The sequence below is a fragment of the Mesoplodon mirus genome, assembly GCF_964341445.2.
Source record: "Mesoplodon mirus genome assembly, chromosome: 8".
Classification (NCBI taxonomy): domain Eukaryota; kingdom Metazoa; phylum Chordata; class Mammalia; order Artiodactyla; family Ziphiidae; genus Mesoplodon; species Mesoplodon mirus.
Genome location: NC_138984.1, coordinates 30991022 through 31016547, shown reverse-complemented (window position 1 = coordinate 31016547; position 25526 = coordinate 30991022). Strand labels below are relative to the sequence as shown.

Below are 25526 nucleotides of genomic sequence, written 5' to 3'. Positions count from 1 at the left end.
AGCAGAATTGCAGCTGGTTCAGTGATCAAAATCCAAACTCCCCCCGAGCGGAGCTCTGGAGTCAGGCTGTACCTCCTTTGATATGCCCCCACCAGGGGAGCGTGGGACCAGGGACGTCATGTCACTGCTGAGAGGATGAGGAAAGTCCTTTACACAGGAAACCTACCTGGAGGTGAGATCAAGTCAGTATTTGGAGGTGCAGATGCCAAATCCTCCGTACCCGAAAGTGAACCCGGCACACCTCATTTACTCATTGGTCCTGGTCCATGTGTCCTCCAACTGTCTTATAAATCAAACACTAGAACTAACATGCTCATTTCTTAAGGCAGAAAGTGAACCCAGAGGTTTATGAAATATGATCTATAAACCTCATTTAGTCTCATAAATTTGGGAGAAAAGATAACCTGATTTTTTTTTTAAAAGGCATTTGGTAGATCTCATATTCAGGCACAAGCAAAATAACTCTTAAGCCAGTTAAATTGTCAGGATTTAAATTTGAGACCCCCAAAATGTAAATGCTCACATGGTCCCCAAAAGAGAACTAAACTTGCTGTGTTTACAAATTATGCCATGTTTTCATTTTAGAATAAGTGTGATGTGCTCAAAATTGCTTCAGAGTTAGTGGCTTGATGGTTACAGAACTCAATGTCCTTCAGATTCACGTGCGCTGGCCTCTGTGCTGTTGAATTGCTCTGTTATGAAGCTGGCCCACAACTTTGCCTGCCTGTCGTTAGCCCTGATACAGTACTGCTATTCCAGTTGAAAAGGGGTTTCTAGAACCCAGTGTCTGGCTGGAGTGGGGAAGACAGAGAGGATCTAGATTTCTGACTGTGTAGAAATGGCTGACTGTGTAGATTATGTCATTCTCTGAAGAGACCACTGAAGGAGCAGCAGACTTGGGGAGAAGCCATTGTTTAATTTTGTACCTGTAAGGTTTGAGGTGCCTACGGAACCTCCAAGGGGAGCTGTCCCATAGGTAATGCACATCACTCCCCTGCTCTAGATGCTACTGAACAAAAACCACACTCCTTAATCCTCCCCAGACTGAACTGCTTCCCACTCACCCACTGTTCACGAGCCAGTCAGAAGAATGCCTCTGATTCCTCTCACCTGCTGCCAACAGGCACATTGTGAGCAGGTGAGAAGCAAGAGAGATCAGAGGCTGCACGCTCTAGCTTAATGGCCAAGCATGTGGCCTCTGGGTCAGTCCACCTGGGCTTGAATCTAGACCCTGCTACTTCCTGTGTGACCTTGGTCAAGTTACTTAACCTCTCTGTTCTTCCATATCCTCATCTGCAAAGCAGGGCTAATAACAGTAGCTACCTTGAGGCTCTGTTGTGAGGAATAAACATGTTGATATGGAGAAAACGCTTAAGATGGAGCCTGGTCTGCTGTAAGCACTCAGGAAAAAGCCACTGTGCTCAGCAGGCTTCGAATCTTTGCAATTCTAAATTCAGCTTTTGAAGCTTGTTCCTGAGTTCATCAAGCACAGTAGTAGCATTCTTACAAGCATTTATATTTCTGCTCCTGAATTTCAGAGTAGAGAATTGCAGTGGCAGGGTTCTCTCGGGCCTTAATACAATCATGGTATGGACGGCCTTCCCAATATACACACACGAAGGTGGAAGTATTTAAGACTCCTTCTCTGTGGTTCTTGACCTTAGTGAAGAGGAATTCTGATGATTTAAGCCTGTGGGTGGTTTACATCAAAATCCTCCTATGGCCCAGGCTTTAGAAATTAATAGCAGAGGAATGGGGGCAGGTAAATATGTGGCAGCAATATGATGAATATGAGTACCTTTGGATAAGATACATGAACATCTTATCCAAAAACTTTATGTATTACTCTAAAAATAAATATAATCTAAATTGAGCAGGGCAAAGCAGCACTCATGAACAGTATGTTTTTGCCCTAGAATGTCCTGTCTCCAGGCAGTTACCTTGGGCAAGAAACTGCGTAGTGCTTCTAAGGGGCAGGCGAAATAGTCTTTAGAATTCAGGACCCTACACTCTCTATAACCAGTTGGGCCTCCAAGTCTGACCTTGAAATTGAACTGTTGTCTCTTTCATGACAATTGGATGAAATCCTTAGTGTTTAGATATTGAAATTCCAGGACTACTGTTACAATAGAAAGAGAGGGAGAGATGAGTTTAGTGGCCTAACAAATTATGATGATTTGTTTCCTATGGTTGCCATTCTCTTTAAATAAACCTATTCCGTGGTTAAAAAGACTATGGGTAGTTATATGCAGGTATCGTTCAGATGGATTTCATGACTTTTTTGCGGCCACTCACAACAGTTTTGGCTTCCCACAAGATTCTTTCTCTATGAATGCTCTCATGCTGCCCTTTCTAATTGTCCTCAGCATGCATTTTAGAAACCTCATACCCCGTCACAAAGGAAATTATTTTAGTAGGACCCTTTTTAAAGAATACCTCCCACCATCTGATAGCATGAAACATTCTTAAGGGCCATTTCCCAGATAACATCTGCCAAAGGGCAATGTAGGATCCCATCCTCAGCGCACATGCAGTTTGTTAATAACTAAATTCTTGTGTTTGTGGTCACTGTTGAAAAACATGAAAGAAGGAATTAAATGTGGGTGATCAAAATGGTACCTGTCTTAAACTGTTTTAGAAATGTCTTCTGAGCACTCTGTCATTATCATTCCTCTTTCATTTTCTTTGCAAGCATTTCCTTGGTGTTAACAAGGGCCAAAAGCATCTGCTGATAAATCTGTTCCCACTCCAGTTCTTAGCATAAGAGCAAGAGCCCTCTCCTCATAACACTATGAGAAATGTGAGTGGTGAAAGTAGGATTTTTCCCCTGAAATCACTTCTATAACACAGGCCATCAAATGATCCTTGTATTTATGATTCTGTAAAATCTGCAGAAATCAGAGCTATGTAATATACATTGCAAAGGGCTCTGCTAATCCTGGCCAACCACATTCATGCCTGGACAAAGGATAAAGCCCTGGTAATGAGAAACCTGACACGGAAGGAATTCCAAACACAGACTAAAAGCATCTCTGTCCACATAGCATGGGCAACTCAGCTCCTACAAGTATATTAGTGTGTGCTGATCGTTTTTTAGCTTTCCCATATTTGTAGAAGAACCAGAGACGAAAGCACCAACATCAGCTCAGCCACTAAATAATCTGCACGTGGCGTGCTTGAGAGGAATATGGCTTCGCCAGATGTCGACTTTCTGCCAAGGGGTCCAAGTACCTCTCTTAGCACCAGCAGTTTTACATCATCTGCTTTCTCCCATTTGAACCCCAAATTTGGTCACAGTCAATTATTACCAAAAAAGGAAACTCATAAAGCCTACCTTGGAAGTTAAGAAACTGTCTGTTTTGGCTACTAAGAGCACACATAGTATTTTACAGAAATTAAGAGGAACAAGATTCTGCCCTTTGCAAGCTTTTCCTTAAGCAAGAAAGCCAGTGCTTATGCCTCAGGTGGATGTGCTTATCTTTGCTCATAAATTCCTTATGGCTTTCACACTTTTTACCACATACCTTATTTTTATGCCTGCGAAGCTCATCCCCTCTCAAAACAAACTCTCTTCTAGTCACTGATGTGTCTCAATCTTGGCTGTTTTCTCCTGTTATTCTTCAGCTTCACCTGCCTTTCCTCCTCCTAAAAGCTCACTGGATGAGAGAGAGGTGCTTCTTAAACTCAGCCTTGAGATCCATTGGTGAATTATGATCAGCTCCATATTGTAAGGATTTTTAAAGAATTGAAGGCTGAAAATAATTTCTTTTTCTAAATTACAGCAGATTCAAACTTTTTCCCTTAATAATGTGGCCCACACTCACATCAATCCCTTTTCTCTCTTGGCAGGGAGGGAAGGGCATTGAGCTATAGCAGATGGTAGAGAAGCTGGCATAATCCTAGCTTCTGCCTCTCTTGGGCATGTGTGGCTTGTATGAAAGCCACCCGTCATGTGTATTCAGGTGGAGGAAAGATGGGGAAGCGCTGTGACAGAGGGGAACTGGACCTCACTGCTACCTCTGGCTCATGTTCATCAGTCCTCAAGCTCGGGTACATGAAACTGGTGATTGAACCAGGTTTTCACCTTTGACATTGTCTCCCTAAGGTTTTGTACTATATTTGAGACTCTCTTTACTATATTTTTAAATGCATAAAGATGTTCCTAGATTATTGTGTTTATGACAGAAACAAAGAAAATTATTTTCCTGGACCATAATAAAAACAGCCCTTAACTGATTTTTTTCAGTCGTATTTTTTTATTATTCCTTTTTTTTTTAAATTTTTAAATTGAAGTATAGTTAGTTTACAATGTGTGTTAGTTGTGGGTATACAGCAAAGTGATTCAGTTTTACATATATGAGACCATATATATTCTTTTCCAGATTCTTTTCCATTATAGGTTATTATAAGATATGGAATATAGTTCCCTGTGCCATACAGTAGACCTTGTTGTTTATCTATTTTATATATAGTAGTGTGTCTGTTAATCCCAGACTCCTAATTTAACCCCCACTTTCCCCTCTGGTAACCATAAGCTTGTTTTCTATGTCTGTGAGTCTATTTCTGTTTTGTAAATAAGTTCATTTGTATCATTTTTTTAGATTCCACATATAAGTGATATCGTACAATATATGTTTCTCTTTCTGTTGGATTCCTTTTTCTTTTTTGTGTATATATCTATTATGGATATTTGGTTTGCGGTTACCATGAGGTTTTTGTATAGCAGTCTAATTAATATATATATATATATATATATATATATATATCTTAAAATTTGTATTTTAAGACACAAAAGACCCCAAATAGCCAAAGCAATCTTGAGAAAGAAAAGCAGAGGTGAAGGAATCAGGCTCCCTGACTTCAGACTATACTATATATATATATATAATTATGTTATATATATATATATATATATATAAATATAAAACAATCATATATATAATAATTATATATATATGAATGTTTTAAGTTGCTCATCTCTTAATTTCAAGTGCATTTTAAAAACGTTGTATTTTTACTCTCCTCCCCTCATGATTACTGTTTTTGATATCATAGTTTACATCTAATTGTTTTGTGTATCCTTTAACTGCTTATTGTGGATACAGATTTTACTACTTTTGTCTTTTAACCTCCCTACTAGCTTTGTGTGTAGGTGATTTCCTACTTTTACTATATGTTTGCCTTTACCGGTAAGCTTTTTCATTTCATAATTTTCTTGTTTCTACTTGTGGCCATTTCTTTTTTGTCTAGAGAAGTTCCTTTAACATATGTTGTAAAACTGGTTTGGTGGTGCTAAACTCTTTCAGCTTTTGCTTGTCTGAAAAGCTTTTGATTTCTCAATCAAATCTGAACGAGAGCCTTGCTGGAGAGAGTATGCTTGGTTGTAGGGTTTTCCCTTTCATTACTTTAAATATATCATGCCACTCCCTTCTGGCCTGCAGAGTTTCTGCTGAAAAATCAGCTGATAGCCTTTTGGGAGCTCCCTTGTATGTTACTTGTTACATGTCCCTTGTTGCTTTTAATATTCTCTTTATCTTTAATTTTTGTCATTTTAAAATTATAACATATCTTGGTGTGTTCCTCTTTGGATTAATTCTGTATGGGACTCTCTGTTTCCTGGACTTGGGTGACTGTTTCCTTCCCCAGGTTAGGGAAGTTTTCAGCTACTATATCTTCAAATATTTTCTCAGGCCCTTTCTCTCTCTCTCTCTTCTCCTTCTGGGATCCCTATAATGCAAATATTAGTGCACTTGATGTTGTCCCAGAGGTCTCTTAAACTGTTCTCATTTCTTTCCATTCTTTTTTTTTTTTCTGTTCAGTGGCAGTGATCTCTACTACTTTGTCATCCATCCAGTTCACTGATCCATTCCTCTGTATCATTTAGTCTACTGTGGATTCCTTCTAGTGTATTTTTCATTTATTATATTCATCTTTGGTCGTTCTTTATATATTCTAATTCTTTGTTAAAAATGTCTAACTTCTCGCTCTGTGCATCCATTCTCCTCCCAAGTTATTTGATAATCTTTATGATCATTACTCTGAACTTTCTTGGGTAGATTGCCTATCTCCACTTCACTTAGTTCTTCTCCTGGGGTTTTATCTTGTTGCTTCATCTGGAACGTGTTCCTCTGCCACCTCTTTTGTCTAAGTTGCTATTTGTATATTTATGTATGTAGTAGGTTAGTTATGTTTCTCAACCTTGGAGAAGTGGCCTTCTGTAGGAGATGTCCTATGCATCCTAGCAGTGCACTCCCCTCTCATCACTCAAGCTATGCGCTCTAGGGGTTTCCCCTAAGAGGGCTGCATGGGTCCTTCTGTTGTAGTGGGCTATGTGAGTGGTCTGGTAGACTTGGTTGGCCCCTAGTCTGGTTGGCTGCCAGGCCCTGCCCTGTGTGGATACTGCTGGCTGCTGTTTAGTGGGGCCTGATCATGAGGAGGCTGGTTGTAGAACCCTAGCGGGCCCTGGGGCTAGTGCTGGCTCACTGGTGGGTGGAGTCAGGGTCCCAAAGACTCTGGGGCTGTTGCCCCCCACTGGAGGGTGAAGCCAGGTCCTGGGGTTAGTGCCGGACTACTGGCAGGCAGAGCTGGTTCCTGGAGTCTGGCTGCAGGGCCCAGGGATCCCAGAGCTGGTGTCAGACTGCTCTTGGGGGGTGGGGGGCACACACTTCCTGACAGTTGGATATGGGATCCGGGGTGTCTTGAAGGTGACACTGGTCTGCTAGTGGGCAGGGCCAGGGCCCAGCTGGTCTGAGGGTAGGTTCTGGCCGACTCAGTCGACTGGCTGTGGGATCGTAGTTTTCTTGCTTCTGTTGTCTGCCCCCTTGTGGGTGAGGCTGGTCTAGAGGCTTGTGCAGGCTTCCTGGTGGAAGGGCCTGTGCCTGCCCACTAGGGGGTGGAGTTGGGTCTTGGCACTCTGGTGGGCAGGGCCATGTCTAGAGGCATGTCTAGAGGTGGCTGTGGGCTCAGGGAGTCTTTAGTCAGCCTGTCTGCCAATGGGAGGTACTGTGTCCCTACCCAGTGAGTTGTCTAGCCTGAGGCTGTGTGGTGGGGCCAGATCTTGGCACTAATGAGCCAAGATGGCAGCTGCCAGGAGTGTTCACACCACTGAATGTTACCAATATATCTACCACCAGTGTTTATGTCCCCAGCATGAGCTGCAGCTGCTACCCCCACCCCCATCTCTCCAGGAGACACTCCGAGACAGCAGGTAGGTCTGGCCCAGGCTCCTATCAAATTACTGCTTTTGTCCTGGGTCCCAGTGCATGTGAGATTTTGTGTGTACCTTTAAGATTGAAGTCTCTGTTTTCCCCACTCCTGTGGTGCTCCTGCAATTAAACCCCACTGACCTTCAAAGCCAAATGCTCTGGGGGGCTTATCTTCCTGGTGCCAGATCCCTGGGCTGGGGAACACAATGTGGGGCTCAGAACACTCACTCCTATAGGAGAAACTCTGCAATATATTGAATAATTATTCTCCAGTTTGTGGGTCTCGCACCTGGTGGGTATTAGACTTGATTAAATCACGAGTCCACCCCTCCTACCCATCTCATTGTGGTTCCTTCTTTATGTTTTTAGTTGTAGAAGATCTTTTCTGGTAAGTTGCAATCTTTTTCATCGATGATTGTTCTGCAGAAAGTTATGATTTTCATGTGCTCGTGAGAGGAGGTGAGGTCAGGGTCTTTCTACTCCACCATGTTGTCCACTCTCCCTTAACTAATTCTTGAGTAAATACACTTAACCTGACCCAGTTAGTCATGTTGACCTCACTAATAAGTCAAGGCAATTAAATTCGAGTCCAAGATTCATTAAGCACCTACTATGATTCAAGTACTATGCAAGACAGCAGAGATAAGACAGTCTACTTTTGTTCTTGGCAAACAAGACAACTATAATAACTCATACCCGATAAAGTTTACAACCATTCTATGTTGGGCAGAGTCCAATCCTTTTTTTCAGCCCACCATCCATCCCTTCTTCTTTACAAATTAGAGTCCACTCTTATCTCAACCGTTGTCAATCTCTGCTTCTCAATGAGAACCCACTTTCTCCTTTCATTTCTCTACCCACCTACTAATAGTTCCAGCTTCTGCATATATCTGAGCCTCTATGGGTACCATGTATGTTTGTGGGTTTTCTCTTTAAACTCTCTTGAACAAATTCAGTATACATTTATGGAGCAACTTTGACGTGCAGAGCCCTGTGGTAAGATCTGAGGGAGATCACTAGATACATGAGACCCAGTTCCTTCCTTCAAGATGATGGTGCTCCAGCACAGTATATAACCAGCTTGAGGCAGGGAGACAGGCAGATGAGGTGAGAATGAACCACTGTGGTGAGTTCAGAGGAAAGAGATTTTCTTGCAATTGTCGGGGGGATGGAGATGCAGGCGGAGGTGAGAGGATTCAAAGTTACTTGTGCCTCTTCATCAATTCCAGGGGCTCAGGCCCCTTCATCTATTACAGTAAGTATAGCCACCTCATTCCTAGCTAAAAATTTTGCCTGTGACTCGGTCCTTCTAATACTGATCCCTTTCCCCAAAAGGATTATCTTAGCAAATGTAGAAGCATTCCTTCCTTCCTTCCATAAAATGAAGACTGTTGGTACCCAAGAGCTGCCTGTCTGACCCACTCAACCTCTGATTTACAGCCTCTTTTTGTTTGATTAAAAATAGTGACATGGGGCTTCCCTGGTGGCGCGGTGGTTGAGAGTCCGCCTGCCGATGCAGGGGACACAGGTTCATGCCCCGGTTCGGGAAGATCCCACATGCCGCGGAGTGGCTGGTCCTGTGAGCCATGGCTGCTGAGCCTGCGCGTCCGGAGCCTGTGCTCCGCAACGGGAGAGGCCACAACAGTGAGAGGCCCACGTACAGCAAAAAAAAAAAAAAAAGAAAAAGAAAAAAAAATAGTGACATACTGAGATGGCAAAAAGAGGAAAATCTCATGTAAAGGAAGTGATCTTTATTGCTTCTTCACATGTCAATACCATGTTTAGGGCCATGTCTAGAGGAGACTGTGGGCTCAGGAAGTCGTTAGGCAGCCTGTCTGCTGATGGGTGGGCCTGTGTCCCCACCCAGTTAGTTGTTTGGCCTGAGACATCCCAGCATTGGTGCTTACAGGCTGTTGGGTGGGGCCAGGTCTTAGCCTGAAAGGTTAACCTTCGTTATTTCATGCATCTATGTGACTGGAAACTGTATGAGATAGTTCCGACAAATTTTCCAATCAAAATCTGAATCCTTTGGGCCTCCAGAAATGACCCTAATCAAAAATAAAATAGGAAAAGAAAAAATAGTAAAAAAGTGTGGGAAAGAAATTTAAGTGAAATTTTTGAAATATCAATATTTTCATGACAGCTTTCACAAAGAGTCATATTATAAAGAAAGGAAATATAGGCTTGTGCTTCTTAAGTAAATATAGTTCCTGGGTGAGATTTTGAATTAAAAGGGTTTTTTTAAGAAAAATAATAACACACAAATAAAAATTATGGAGTCGCATGAAAAATGAGGAGTCTTAAAGTGCTGATACATTTGTTATTTGGATCCCTGTTTTCATCAGAATCTTCAAAGAAGACTACCCCTGGATTTCTCAGAGTTGGCTCAAAACATGCAGCATTGCTCACTGTGATAAGCATTTCTTAGGCCCCAGAATGGGTTGGGTTTTGTGCTTTCCTACAAATACTAAATTTCACCCAATAAAGATACCTTGAAAAGGTAAACTCAAGATTTTTTTTTAATATTTACTTATTTATTTGGCTGCATTGGGTCTTAGTTGTGGCATGCAGGATCTTAGTTGTGGCATGCAGCATGCAGGATCTTTTTGTTGCAGCACACAGGCTCTTCATTGCATCATGTGGGCTTCTCTCTAGTTGTGGGGCACGGGCTCCAGAGAGCACAGGCTCAGTAGTTGCAGTGCGCAGGCTTAGTTGCCCCGTGGCATGTGGGATATTAGTTCCCTGACCAGGGATCGAACCTGCGTCCCCTTCATTGGAAGGTGGATTCTTTAAGCACTGGACCACCAGGGAAGTCCCGGAAACTCAAGATTAACAAAGATAAAATATCAGCTCCCTATTCCATTTGCTTTATCCTATCAAAGTCCATAGTTAATGAGCTGGGCTTTTTTGTTTTCCTTGCTTAAAACTTGTTCTTTTGTTTGTTTGTTTTAACCTTTTTTTAAATTTTATATTGGAGTATAGTTGATTAACAATGTTGTGTCAGTTTCAGGTGTACAGCAAAGTGATGATTCAGTTATACATATGCATGTATATATTCTTTTTCAAATTCTTTTCCCATTTAGGTTATTACAGAATATTGAGCAGAGTTCATTGTGTTATACAGTAGGTCCTTGTTGGTTATCTATTTTAAATACAATAGTGTGTATATGTCAATCCTAAACTCCCAATTTATCCCTCCCCCGATCTTCCCCCTTTGGTAACCGTAAGTTTGTTTTCTAAGTCTGTGAGTCTGTTTCTGTTTTGTAAATAAATTCATTTGTATCATTTTTTTTAGATTCTGCATATAAGTGATATCATATGATATCTGTCTTTCTCTGACTTCACTCAATATGACAATCTCTAGGTCCATCCATGTTGCGGCAAGTGGCATTATTTCATTCTTCTTAATGGCTGAGTAATATTCTGTTACATATATGTACCACATCTTCTTTATCTGTTCCTCTGTCAATGGACATTTAGGTTGCTTCTATGTCTTGGCTATTGTAAACAGCGCTGCAATGAACACTGGAGTACATGTATCCTTTTGCACCATGGTTTTTTCCACATATATGCCTAGGAGTGGAACTGCTGGATCATATGGTAGCTTTTAGATTTGAAGGAACCTCTGTACTGTTCTGCATAGTGGCTGTACCAATTTACATTCCCACCAACAGTGTAGGAGGGTTCCCTTTACACCACACCCTCTCTAGCATTTATTGTCTCTAGACTTTTTGATGATGGCCATTCTGACTGGTGTGAAGGGATATCTCACTGTAGTTTTGATTTGCATTTCTCTAATAATTAGCAATGTTGAGCAGCTTTACTTGTGCCTCTTGGCCATCTGTATGTCTTCCTTGGAGAAATGTCTATTTAGGTGTTCTGCCCATTTTTTGATTGGGTTGCTTGTTTTTTTAATATTGAGCTGCATGAGCTGTTCACATATTTTGGAGATTAATCCTTTGTCTGTTGATTCGTTTGCAAATATTTTCTCCCATTCTGAGGGTTGTCTTTTTGTCTTGTTTGTAGTTTCCTTTGCTTTGCAAAAGCTTTTAAGTTTCATTAGGTCCCATTTGTTTATTTTTGTTTTTATTTCCATTACTCTAGGAGGTGGATCAAAGAAGATCTTGCTGTGATTTATGACAAAGAGTGTTCTTCCTATGCTTTCCTCTAAGAGTTTGATAGTGTCCGGTCTTACATTTAGGTCTCTAATCCATTTTGAGTTTATTTTTGTGTATGGTGTTAGGGAGTGTTCTAATTTCATTCTTTTACATGTAGCTGTCCAGTTTTCCCAGCACCACTTATTGAAGAGACTGTCTTTTCTCCATTGTATATCCTTGCCTCCTTTGTCATAGATTAGTTGACCATAGGTGCGTGGGTTTATCTCTGGGCTTTCTATCCTGTTCTGTTGATCTATATTTCTGTTTTTGTGCCAGTACCATACTGTTTTGATTACTGTTGCCTTGTAATATAGTCTGAAGTCAGGGAGCCTGCTTCCTCCAGCCCCATTTTTCTTTCTCACAATTGCTTTGGCTATATGGGGTCTTTTGTGTTTCCATACATATTGTAAATTTTTTTGTTCTACTTCTGTGAAAAATGCCATTGGTAATTTGATAGGGATTGTATTGAATCTGTAGATTGCTTTGGGTAGTATAGTCATTCTGATAATATTGATTTTTCCAATCCAAGAACATGGTATAGCTTTGCATCTGATCATGTCATGTTTGATCTCTTTCATCAGCATCTTATAGTTTTCAGAGTACAGGTCTTTTGCCTCCTTAGGTAGATTTATTCCTAGGTATTTTGTTCTTTTTGATGCGACGGTAAGTGGGGTTTTTTCTTTAATTTCTCTTTCTGATCTTTTGTTGTTAATGTATAGGAATGCAACAGATTTCTGTGTATTAATTTTGTATCCTGCAACTTTACTGAATTTGTTTATGAACTCTAGCAGTTTTCTGGTACCAACTTTAGGATTTTCTATGTATAGTATCTTGTCACCTGCAAACAGTGACAGTTTTACTTCTTTTCCAATTTGGATTCCTTTTATTTCTTTTTCTTCTCTGATTGCTATGGCTAGGACTTCCAAAACTATGTTGAATAAAAGTGGCAAAAGTGGACATCCTTGTCTTGTTCCTGATCTTAAATGGAATGCTTTCAGCTTTTCACCATTGAGGATGATGTTAGCTATAGGTTTGTCATATATGGCCTTTATTATGTTGAGGTGTGTGCCACTTTCTGGAGAGTTTTCATCATAAATGGCTGTTGAATTTTCTCAAAAGATTTTTCTGCATATACTGAGATGATCATATGGGTTTATTCTTCAATTTGTTAATATGGTGTATCACACTGATTGATTTGTGGATACTGAAAGATCCTTGCAACTCTGGGATAAATCCCACTTGATCATGGTGTGTGATCATTTTAATGTATTGTTGGATTTGGTTTGCTAGTACTTTGTTGAGGATTTTTGCATCTATGTTCATCAGTGATATTGGCCTGTAAATTTGTGTGTGTGTGTGTGGTAGCTTTGTCTTGTTTTGATATCAGGGTGATGGCAGACTCATAGAATGAGTTTGAGAGTATTCATTCCTCTGTAATTTTCTGGAATAGTTTCAGAAGGCTATGTGTTAACTCTTCTCTAAATGTTTGATAGAATTCACCTGTGAAGCCATCTGGTCCTGGACTTTTGTTCATTGGGAGTTTTTTTAATCACATTTTCAATTTCATTACTTGTGGTTGGTCTGTTCATATTTTCTGTTTTTTCCTGGTTCAGTCTTGGAAGGTTGTACCTCTCTAAGAATTTGTCCATGTCTCCTAGGTTGTCCAGTTTATTGCCATCTAGTTGCTTGTAGTAGTCTCTTACAATTCTTTGTATTTCAGTGGTGTCCATTGTAACTTTTTTATTTCTAAGTTTACCAATTTGAGCCCTTTTTTTCTTGATGCGTCTGGCTAAAGTTTTATCAATTTTGTTTATCTTTTCAAAGACCCAGCTTTTAGTTTCATTGATCTTTGCTACTGCTTTGTCTCTGTTTCATTTATTTCTGCTCTGATCTCTATGATATTTTTCTTTCTGCTAACTTTGTGTTTTGTTTGTTCTTCTTTCTCTAATTGCTTTAGGTGTAAGGTTATGTTCTTCATTTGGGATTTTTCTTGTCTCCTGAGGTAAGACTGTATTGCTATAATCTTCCCTCTTAGAACTGCTTTTGCTGCATCCCATAGGTTTTGGATAGTCGTATTTTCATGTCTCTAGGTATTTTTTTATTTCCTCTTTGATTTCTTTAGTGATCCATTGGTAGGTTAGTAGCATATTGTTTAACCTCCACATGTTTGTGTTTTTTTACAGTTTTTTTTCTTGTAGTTGATTTCTAATCTCATAGTGTTGTGGTCAGAAAAGATGCTTGATATGATTCCAATTTTCTGAAGTTTACCAAGGCTTGCTCTGTGGCCCAGCATGTGATCTACCCTGGCAGATGTTCCATGTGCACTTGAAAAGAATGTGTATTCTGCTGCTTTCGGATGGAATGCTCTATAAATATCAATTAAGCCTATCTGGTCCAATGTGTCATTTAAGGCCTGTGTTTCCTTATTGATTTTCTGTCTGGATGATCTGTCCATTGATGAAAGTAGGGTGTTAAAGTCCCTCACTATCATTGTGTTACTGTCAATTTCTCCTTTTATGGCTGTTGGCATTTACCTTATATATTGAGGTGCTCCTATATTGGGTACATACATATTTATATTTGTTATATCTTCTTCTTGGATTGATCCCTTGATCATTATGTGGTGTCCTTTTTGTCTCTTGTAACAGTTTTTATTTTAAAGTCTATTTTGTCTGATATGAGTATTGCCTCCAGCTTTCTTTTGATTTCCATTTGCATGGAATACCTTTTTCCATCCCCTCACTTTCAGTCTGTATATGTCCCTAGATCTGAAGTGGGTCTCTTGTAAACAGCATATATATGGGTCTTGTTTTTGTATCCATTCAGCCAGTCTGTGTCTTTTGGTTAGAGCATTTAATCCATTTACATTTAAGGTAATTATTGATATGTATGTTCTTATTGACATTTTGTTCATTGTTTAGTATTTGTTTTTGTAGGTCTTTTTTCTTCTCTTCCTCTTTTGTTCTCTTCTCTTGTGACCTGATGACTAACTTTAGTGTTGTGTTTTGATTCCTATTTCTTTTGTGTGTGTGTTTCTATTGTAGATTTTTGGTTTGCAGTTACCATGAGGTTTTGATATAGCAGTCTGTATATAAACAAGATTGTTTTTTAAGTTGCTGGTCTTTTAATATCAAGTGATTGTGGTTTTTTTGCTTTTTTCTTTTTTGGCTGCATTGGGTCTTCATTCCTGCACCCGGGCTTTTCTCTAGTTGCTGTGAGTAGGGGCTACTCTTTGTTGAGGTGCACAGGCTACTCATTACAGTGGCTTCTCCTGTTGTGGAGCATGGGCTCTAGGTGCATGAGCTTCAGTAGTTGTGGCGTGTGGGCTCAGTAGTTGTGGCTCGCAGGCTCTAGAGCGCAGGCTCAGTAGTTGTGGCACACAGGCTTAGTTGCTCCAGGCATGTGGGATCTTCCGAGATGAGGGATCAAACCCGTGTCCCCTGCATTGGCAGGCAGATTCTTAACCACTGCGCCACCAGGGAAGTCCCTGCATTTTCAATACCCTCTACCTTTACTGTGTGTTTGCTTTTCCTGGTGAGCTTTTCCATTTGTAATTTTCTTGTTTCTAGTTGTGGCCTTTTCTTTTCTGCCTAGAGAAGTTCCTTTAGCATTTGTTGTAGAGCTGGTCTGGTGGTGCTGCATTCTCTTAGCTTTTGCTTGTCTGTGAAGTTTTTGATTTCTCCATCAAATCTGAATGAGAGCTTTGCTGGGTAGAACATTCTTGGTTGTAGGTTCTTCCCTTTCATCACCTTAAATGTATCAGGCCACTCTCTTCTGGCCTGCAGAGTTTCTGCTGAAAAGTCAGCTGATAGCCTTATGGGAATTCCCTTGTATGTTATTTTTTGCTTTTCCCTTGTTGCTTTTAATTTTTCTTTGTTTTTAATTTTTGTCAATTTTATTACTATGTGTCACAGCATGTTCTTCCTTGGGTTTATTCTGCCTGGGACTCTCTGTGCTTCCTGGACTTGGGTGACTGTTTCCTTTCCCATGTTAAGGAAGTTTTCAGCTATTATCTCTTCAAATATTTTCTCATGTCCCTTCTCTCTCTCTTCTCCTTCTGGGACCCCTAGAATGCAAATGTTAGTGCATTTAATGTTGGCCCAGAGGTCTCTTAGACTTTCCTCATTTCTTTTCATTCTTTTTTCTTTATTCTGTCCTGTAGCACTGATTTCCACCATTCTGTCTTCCAGGTAACTTATCTGTTCTTCTGCCTCAGTTATTCTGCTATTGATTCCTTCTAGTGGATTTTTCTTTTCAGTTATTGTATTGTTCATCTCTGTTCTTTAGTTCTTCTAGGTCTTTGTTAAACATTTCTTGTATCTTCTTGATCTGTGCCTCCATTCTTTTTCCTAGGTCTTGGATCATGTTTACTGTCATTACTCTGAATTGTTTTTCGTGTAGGTTGCCTATCTCCACTTCATGTAGTTGTTCTACTGGGATTTTATCTTGTACCTTCATCTGGGACATATTCCTCTGCCATCTCATTTTGTCTAACTTTCTGCAATTGCGATTTCTGTTCCACAGGCTGCAGGGTTGTAGTTCTCCTTGCTTCTGCTGTCTGCCCCCTGGTGGATGAGGTTGGTCCAGGGGCTGGTGCAGGCTTCCTGGTGTGAGGAACCGGTACCTGCCCCACTGGTGGGTGGAGCTGGGTCTTGTCCCTCTGGTGGACAGGGCCTTGTCAAGAGGTGTGTTTAGCAGGCAGCTGTGTGCTCAGGAAGACTTTAAGCAGCCTGTGTGTTGATATGTGGGGCTGTGTTCCCACCCTTTTGGTTGTTTGGCCTGAGGTGTCCCTGCACTAGAGCCTACAGGCTGTTAGGTGGGGCCAGGTCTTGATGGGAAAATGGTGGCCTCCAGGCCAGCTCATACCAATGAGTACTCCCCAGGACTACAGCTGCAGTGTGTTTGTCCCCAGAGTGAGCCACAGCTGACCCTACCTCTGCAGGAGACCCTCCAATACCAGCAGATAGGTCTGGCCCAGGCTCTTATGATGTCACTGCTTTTTCTCCCTGTGACCTGGTGCACACGAGAGCTTGTGTCTGCCCTCCAAGAGTGGGGTTTCTGTTTCCCCTAGTCCTATGGAATTCCTGTGATCAAACCCCGATGGCCTTCAAAGCCAGATCCTTGGGGGCTCCTCCTCCCATTGCCAGACCCACAGGCTGGGGAACCTGATGTGGGGCTCAGAACTTTCACTCCTGTGGGAGAACTTCTGCAATATAATTATTTTCCAGTTTGTGGGTCGCCCACCTGGCAGGTATGGGATTTGATTTTATTGCAGTTACGCCCCTCCTACCATCTTGTTGTGTCTTCTTTGTCTTTGGATATAGGATATGGTTTTTGGTAGGTTCCAGCATTTTTTTGTTGATGGTTTTTCAGCAGTTAGTTGTGATTTTGGTGTTTTCATAAGATGAGGTGATCTCAGTCCTTCTACTCTTCCATCTTGTCTCAACCTCCCTAAAAATTGTTCTTTTAAATACGTGTGTGTGCGTGTGCACACAATATTCACAAGCACTTAGTTCTGGTAAAAGTCAATGCTCAATTTTGAGCAAAAAGTTATTATAAACAATAGCAACTCCCTCCCCCACACTAAAGAAAGAAAAATTCTTCTAGCACTCTTTGAACCTTAAAGAGTGTTTTTATAGGCCAGCTCATTGTTTTTCTTCTCTCTGAAAAATTAGAAATGATAACTGTTTTGATGAGTTCTACAGAAAAAGACAGTTTCCATGATTTCATTTCTTGACAAAGAACAGGTGCCTCACTTGGTTTCTGCCACATGTAAGCAAACTCCCAGATGTAAAACTTCCCCTCAGAGGAAGCAGTGTGGGTCCACAAAACTATCTTGAGTTCCCCCTCTTCTCCTGGCCGTGTGAGGTGGCCGACTAGTAGGGGGAGGCATGGGAGGAGAGACTTGACCATCCCCATGTGCACGCAGCCTGCACAGTGGCTGTGGCCATCAGGGTGGCTTCTGCCCTGTCACTGCTTGATCTGGCTAGTCTCTCCACGAAAAAACCAAGGCCTGCCTGTCTTTTATAATATTCTGTTTTAAAAGAGAGAACTCTCCAGGGAGAGAACAGGACCCTAAAAGTCTAAGGCCTGGAATTCCTCCTTTCTCTCTTTCCATTTTAAACAGGAAACATTCATGCTAAGAGGGTCCAGAGGGAGTGTTGGTTGTATGTTCATTTTAAGGCAGATAATGTTTGTGTGTTGCAAATGTCAGTGATTTATCCCAAGGGCTTAAAATGAGTGCAGAAAAACCACATGTTTCACTTCATGCAGAGAAGTATCATCAGTAGATTTTGAGAGAAAACACACGTTAAGGATTTTTTTAAGTGTTTTGAAAATCTTTAACGTGAACCAAAAGGAAATAGAAATGAGCACGGTGGGAGAGGGGGGAAGCTTAAAATATTATACGATAAAAGATGTAATGAATGCTGGAAGTTTTCTAAATAAAAAATAACATTCTAAAGGAAAGGGAAGATGAAATCCCCATCCTTTATTTCCCAGGGCTGGAGTGACAGATTACACATTTGTACTCTATTTGTCATGGGCAATTTAAAATAGAGCAAAGCAAACTGCACTGAATAATAGTAGTTGATGCTATAATAACTTGTACGCAAACAATTTAATTTTTTTATCTGAAAACTCTAACTAAATTAACCCAGGCTCAAGGATCTATCTTTCATTATTATACATAGCCAAATTAAGACATAAAAAAGTAGAGAGAGAATTCTATTATTCACCCCTATGAATGTGTTCACATGCTGCTTTCCACATGGACCCAAGCTTGGAGCTTGTCAAATAATCATGATTTGGGGAACTTACTTACAGAGCTGTTTTCACATCAGACTCTGCAGATTACAGGGTGATTGTGACCCTCACTGACAGTGCTTGATTAACCACAGGCACCGTATTCTTATAGCCCTGCCATTTCTTTCAAGTGTTCTACCAGGTTGTACTCTGACATTGGAGAGCTTTTCATTAATTATTATTGTTGCTGTTTTCCTTTAAAAAGGAATAATAAAAAGAGGAATGGTAGAAAGTGGGAAGGATCTGGGCACGGTAGTAGTGAATATGTGCACAGAAGGTTTATGGGATTTTAAGAGCTGCAAACAGAACTCATCTGTTTAACCCCAGGCTAGATAAGATGCACTCATCTGTACACTGTTTAGAGACCTATTGCTTCTGTTATGACAAATGGATCAGAAGATGCTTGTTGTCTTAGCAGAGAGATCCAGACAGGGTCGCTTTCTGTTAGTGTTTATTCTTGCCCTTTACCTTTCTGTGTGCCTACTCATTACACAGTACAACTTACAGCTGGTTTGTCTTTTCCTAATCTGCTACCGGCTGGGTGGTACTTATTGACTTTGCAGTAGAAGTGCTTTATATCAAAGTTTTGGGTGGGTAAGTCCAAGCTCTAGGTTGGGACTTTCTCTAGGAACTGTAGAAAGAGGAGGGCATACTAATCCACACAGGGGTGTAACAGAAGCCAACCAGAGTTAGACCAAGACTGTGACTCATGTAAAGAGCACCCCCACAGACCTAGGAGAGAAGTGAATGCAGTCCCTGGGAAATTTATGACTCCAAATAATGTGTGCATTTTTTTTTTTTTTTTTTTTTGCGGTACACGGGCCTCTCACTGTTTTGACCTCTCCCGTTGCAAAGCACAGGCTCCGGGGACACGCAGGCTCAGCGGCCATGGCTCACGGGCCCAGCCGCTCCGCGGCATGTGGGATCTTCCCGGACCGGGGCACGAACCCGCGTCCCCTGCATTGGCAGGCGGACTCTCAACCACTGCACCACCAGGGAAGCCCTAATGTGTGCATTTCTACCACCATGTTTATGTCAGGCTTCAGGGAGGTGGAAAGGGGAGGGGGCAAATGATCCCATCTTTAATAGAGCCAAACTCAGCCTTGTTTAGGGAACTAGCTTGGTTACTATAATAAGGCCAACATATAAACAAGATAGAATTATATTTCTCCCTCAGGCAACAATCAGTCCTGACTGACATGCTGGCTCCATGGGGTCAAGGAGCCAGGCTCTTACCTTCTTGTTGCTCTGCCTTCCTCAGCATGTGGCTTTCTCCTTTAATATGGCCACTCCAGGGGCCAACAGAAAGGAGGGAAGAGAAGAAGAGTGTCCCTTTCTTCCTTTTAAGGGCACACGTCACGTCCGTTCACATCCCACTGGCCAGATCCCGTCTGTGGCCACGCCAGACTACATGGGAGGCTAAGGAATGTGGCCATCATCTGGGCAGCTGGCTTCGTAGTCATTGATATGTGTCTGCTCTCTTTCCAGGGGAGGACCAGCGGATCCTGTAGACTATCTGACAGCAGCACCTCGAGGGCTCTACAAGGAAAGGGAGCTTCCATATTACCCAGGGGCTCATCCTGTGCATCCGCCCAAAGGGAGCTACCCCCGACCCCCAGATCTGAGGATCACAGATCTCCGGTATCCCCAGTACTATCCGCCCCCACCAGCCCCCCAGCACAAAGGACCCTTCCGACAAGATGTCCCACCTTCCCCTCCTCAGCACCACAGAGTACCAGCCTACCCAGAAATGGGCAGACCAGTGCCCCGAGGGGGCAGCCCAGATCAGTACCCCTATCGAATGCAGGATCCCCGGCAGAAGAACCCCATGACTGCAGCCGTGTAGCTGAACGCCACCAAGCTCAGCCCAGCCCAGAAAGGAAGACATCCAACATCACCTTTGTTCTTCCTACACCTTAAGGCCTTCTTCCTGTTAAGAATTCTCCATGGTACAGATTAGGATTTTCTCACTGAGGCTGCAACACTTGACTGCTAATCAGAGAGAAAGAAGGGGACAGGAGTTTGGGGAGGGAAATCAGAAGGAAGAGGAAGGATGGGGCCATACAAAAAAATACTGCCTGAAATACTTTTAGAATTGTTCAGTTCACTGCGAGTGACAATTGAACAGGCAGATAACAATGGAGATCTACAACATGGGGCCTCCCTGGAGCACAGACATGCCCCATAGCACTGGCATCACAGAGGGCAGACTCTGCCCGGGATCATCATCCATTCAGAGACTAAGCTTCAGCCACCTGATTAGAGTTGTTAAGTCTGTGAAGAGTGGTTGCCAATATGGGTGTCCTAAGTGAGTGGTTTTCACATTGACAAAACAACAGCGGCAAACAGGATGAGTGATCTCCTTGAAATGTTTTATACCTAGAGGAAGGCTGCATTTCTTTATTTGTAGAATTTCTCAGGTTCTCAGTTCCACTCACTTGGTATAAGCATGTCACGTTTCCTTGCTTTTAGTGTAAAAGTAAGGTGTGAATGCAGTATTGGTGTCCTGGGAGGATGTACAAAGCTAATCAGAGCTTCCAGAAGAAATATATGCCTAGCATCAAGGCAATCAGGTGAAGAGGCTGACATTCCTGTGGTCCTCACCTTCCTTCCTCCCACGTCCCAGGCACGACAGCATGGAGATATCTGGTTTCCGAGGCATCCCCAAATCTCCTGCCTATAATTATTGTAAGTGGGGCCTCTATTTTAAGGCTCCCACTTGAGAGTTAAGATGTACTCGGGAAAAAGAGGGCCCACTGGTTGGTATGCACAGGAAGCAGTGCTCTGGAGATGCCAATTCCAGACCCAGTGCCAAACAGCGCCATACGCACCCGGCGTCAGGGAGGGGCTGACTGTACTCTTTGGGAATGATAACTGGCAGGTGGTAGATGGTGGTGACTGACTCTGTGTGTGTGTGTGTGTGTGTGTGTATGAAAGTGTGTGATTACCAGTATGGAGAATGGAAAATAAAAATGCTTTCTGGAAAGTTTGATGAGGAAGGGAATAAAAAGGAAAAAAGCCAGAAAACAGAAGGGAAGGGAGAAGGAGCATAAAACTAAATCATTCTATATCTGCTATATTATTTCATTAACAGAAGTCAGGGCAAGACCAAGGCCAAGGGCTCCAGTTGGGAAAAGAAGGTCTTATGGCTTCGAGAAGCTGAAAGCCCACCCTCCAAAATCCATCGCCATTTTTTTTAGAGCTTTGCAGCTATATTCTACTTACTTCAACATAGAACCTCTAAAACCTACAACCTAACCCGAATGAGAACATAAGAGAAAACTGAGAAACAGCAAAGCATGGGAACAGCAACTCGAATTGTTCAGTGACTCTTGCAGTACTTTAAACCTTTTTACATTCCTTCTTCATTCCCTCCCCAAAAAAGTCTTGAGTTCAATTTAGACATATTTTGGCCAAGATTGGGATACCTCTGACTGCTAGGATTTAATAAATTATAGTATTATTGAATATACAGAGTACCTATCCAGCCCAGTTTAGTCTTATTTTAATTTAAAATAGAGTTCTGTTACCAAGATTGATGCAACTGCTGGGTTTAGATTTAACTAGTGTTATTTACTGAACTTTAAGAGGTATCATTTTCTAAACTACAATTTACTTATGGCCCTCTTGAAAATAGACTGTCAAGTTGTTTTTTGCCCTCTATCATCTCTCTTATGCCAGGCACCTTTAGATTGTTCGCAATTTGTACAGAGGTTGAGGATTGGGCCCTGCTCACCTACAGCTGGAGTGCAGGTGAGCTGTAGGGTTTCCCAGCCAACATGCTGCGAGCTGCCTTCCCCTCAAGCTACATAAACCTTCAAGAAGACAATGATAAGATGAGGGAAGTCTGATGTATTTTGAAGCATTAAAAATCAGCTCTTTAGGATGTTCCATAATTGAACCAAATTTCTGTAGAATACTGGACATAGCCAAGCCAGAAGCTTCCTTCTGGATTAAGGCCAAGGTCCCACAAGGGGCAGTGGTATAAGGTGAGATGCTCTGTGTGTGTTGGAGGAGTGGCCCTTGTAGGAAGAATGCCTATATTTTCACCACGTTGCCACCTTGTGAGCATATCTCCTGCACTCAGGCTCGGGGAAAGCTGCTCCAAGCATGGTTTTGTGTTGTACACAAAGGTAATAAAACAGTTGCTAATCCTGAGGGGCAGCCAAGGATGTGAAGGTACTATGAAAACAGATGAAAAAAAAAGATTATAGCAGTTTTCTTTCCTTGCTTGAAGTATAACACACACCCCATTAGACCCTACCCAAAAGAAGCAAGCATTACGCGTGCGACAGTCTTCATCAAGCCAAGCAACAATTCAGAACAGCTTGAATGTAAGCTTTATAAATGCCTGTGAACCAGCCCTCCAACTGTCACCACCCAGAGGTTATGGAACTCTCTCCCAGTATTCAGGAGAACAGGTTGTTTAGAGCATTTAGAAGACCAGGCTATAATCAACAGGTGCCCAGTAGCAGGAAATAGTTCCTGGTTTATTTATGGCCTTGGAAAAACTCAATCAGGTGTCTCCTTGTAGCTTGGAATGCTAATAGACCCCCAGGAAAAGGTGGCACGGCCAGCTTGGCGAGCTGCAAACCCATCAACGTACACCCACCAGGCTCCTCGCCTGACCACTAGGTCATCCAGGCCTTGAAAGGATGTATTGGCCTCAAGTAACTAGTTATTTTAAGGAGCTCTGTTTGTGTCCCTTTTTGCAGGAATAGAGAGATAAAAGGGAGCAGACGACCGAAAAATTTTAGATGCAGGCAAATTCAGTCCTCTACAAGGGAGCGAAACACGACACCTCACTAACCCATTGTGTCACTGGTCTGTGGCAGTATCACTCTTGGTATAATATTGCTTCCCTATGGTATCACACCACGGGATGAAAGGCAAGCTCAAAGTCAGAGTATTCTCTTAAATCATGATTGACAACAAAATTGGGGGGAAAAATGACCGTGAAGCTCCTTCTTCTTAGATTTTTAGATCTATATGCGTTGACCTCATAGTACAGCACAGAGCAAAGACCTTATAATCAAGAGCATGGGTAGAGCCACAGACCCGCCGTCACCCTGAGGAGGAAACTCTGTTTCCTGAGAAACGAGATCTGAGACTTCACTGAAGCTTTATTTTTGCCACCAGTAACAAAATTAAAACATGATTCATTATTCCTTCCAAAGATTTAGGAACTTCTTGAATGAAATCTATCTTCTGAAGGAAATCCACCTGACAACTTTTGGAGTTGCCATGCATAGGGCTGGTGTGCACAGTGATGAAGACTTTAAGGAGTGTTCATTCCCTAACCTGTAACCACAGCGTTCATTTTCTTTGGAGGAACATCTTAGCATTTCAGAGGGATATAGAGATCTGGAGAGTTTGGTGCAGACAGCAATATGTGTCTCTAAAATTTTCATTGGCATTAAACTCTGAAATCCACAATGAATGGCCTTCAAATTGGTGCTAAATTGGGTAGACAGCCTACTGCTTTGAGTCCATGAGCAACAGAAAGTCCAGATTTAGCGCAATTAGGCAGGAGGGAGTTGGAGTCAGAAACAGCCCGCGATAGTATTTCTCTGCACTCCTGGTTCACGCCGACTTAAGAGGAAATTATGCCACAATGAGACCAGAAAAAGGAGTCTCCATAAGATATCGCTACAAAGTCACCTTTCTGATAAAAAGGAAAATGAAAGTTAGATATCTAAAATAAGCCTAGAATCTCATATGCAGCTACAACTTCTAAGGGAAACTCTCCCTCATGTCCTTAAATCGTAATAGAATATCACACAGCCTGACTTTTAAAGGTGGGCTTCACTATAAGCCCAGAGTGGAGAGTGAACTAACCCCCAAGACTGTCTCCTGACTCAACTCTTTCAGACAGTGTTATGCTCCATCCATGCTGACTGCAGTGCTATTTACTACTGGAACATAAAAACAAAACCTGCTGTTTATACAGTCACTTTTTCTAGTGTTTTCCTGTGCTTATATGATACCAAGTCTGTGCATAAGTTCTGAAGATAAATTATGTGAAATCATATTTTGGCATAGGGGGTGGAGAATGAATTCTTTACAGACTTTTTAGGATGATCCCATTTTTACCACAGAAAGATTCTGGATGTTGTTATATATGAATATATAAATTTTTCTTGTTTATTTTGCATCAAAATAAAGCTTTATTCAGTCAGTAAAAGTCAAATCTTGGTTTTTACCCACCACCGGTTTGTTTTAGGGTTTGATGAATGAATAGGTAGGTTGGTGTGGTCCTGCTCACCCTTGAATAGCAACTTCACAGGGCAGAGGACACAGGGAAAGAGCATCCGTCACATGCTGGGCTCCCCCAAAAGCAGATGCTGAGATGGGAATGAACAAGCAGGATGTTTATTTGGGAGTGCACTTGGGTTCAGTACCTATAGAAGGCAGGGGAAGAAGACAGGATGGGACAGAGAGGGAAAGACTGAGCTGCCATGCGCTCCCAACTTGGGCTCAGCCAACTCCACAGGGAAACTTGGAGCTGCAGTGGCCCCATAGAGTCATCCCAAGTGGGGACAAGGGAGATGGGCCTTTATCCCACTATCTTGGTCAGGGGATACGGGCTACTTCTGGAAGTAGGGGAGCCCCAGAACCAGGCAGTTTTCTTCAGGTGAGGCAATCCCCAAAAGGGCTGACAGCTGGGGTCATCTTTGGGTGATATTCACAGCAGCTGGGAAAATAGCTCTTCATTCCTGAAGTGGGATCTGGGAAGTGCATCACAGCATCCACAAATGCATCCAACACTGTTGACCCCTCTCTCATGTTAGAAACACTCTTACCTTGTCTAAAGAAACATGATTCTAAGTTGGTTTTCCTTGAGACCATCCCTATGTTTCCCAAGCAACTTCACTGGCTTTTCTCAGCCCTCTCCACACTCTCCAAGTTCATCCACAGCCTTTTAGCTACCACTCTGGACTGCTTTGCTCACAATTTCCAGCTCTGATCTCTCTCCTGAGTACATGCATTTCCACTTTCCTACTGGACATCCCCACTGGGACTTTCCATAAGCCCTTTGCACTCAACATGTCCAAACTGAAAACAAGCTTTCTCCAAAGAAACCTGCTTCTCATGACTCTATGCTGGCCAATCGCACCACCACGTTCACAGTTACAAACCAGAAATCTGGAAGTAATCCTTGACTTCCCATTTATAACCCTGCTCCTTCCCCACAACCATATCCATCTAAAGAAATGGAAGGCCAGCAATTCCATCCTGCAATTCTATCAAATATGTCCGTGACTGCTGACATCCTACCATCACCTTAGTTCAGCGCCATCACCTCTCACCCTCCTCAGTAACCTTCTACGTGATCTGCCTCTTACTGTGCTTCCTTCTG

The 25526-nt window shown here is 42.1% G+C and overlaps 1 protein-coding gene across 1 annotated transcript in view; it reads left to right on the top strand.

Annotated features, from left to right (window-relative positions):
- Positions 1-24350, top strand: part of PARD3B (par-3 family cell polarity regulator beta) — a 1069130-nt gene extending 1044780 nt beyond the window's left edge. Inside the window, exon 23 of the mRNA XM_082629936.1 lies at positions 19655-24350. Coding sequence (XP_082486062.1) covers positions 19655-20012 — 358 coding nt within the window. The 3' untranslated portion in view covers positions 20013-24350. The remainder of the gene's footprint in view (positions 1-19654) is intronic.
- Positions 24351-25526: the final 1176 nt, after the last annotated feature.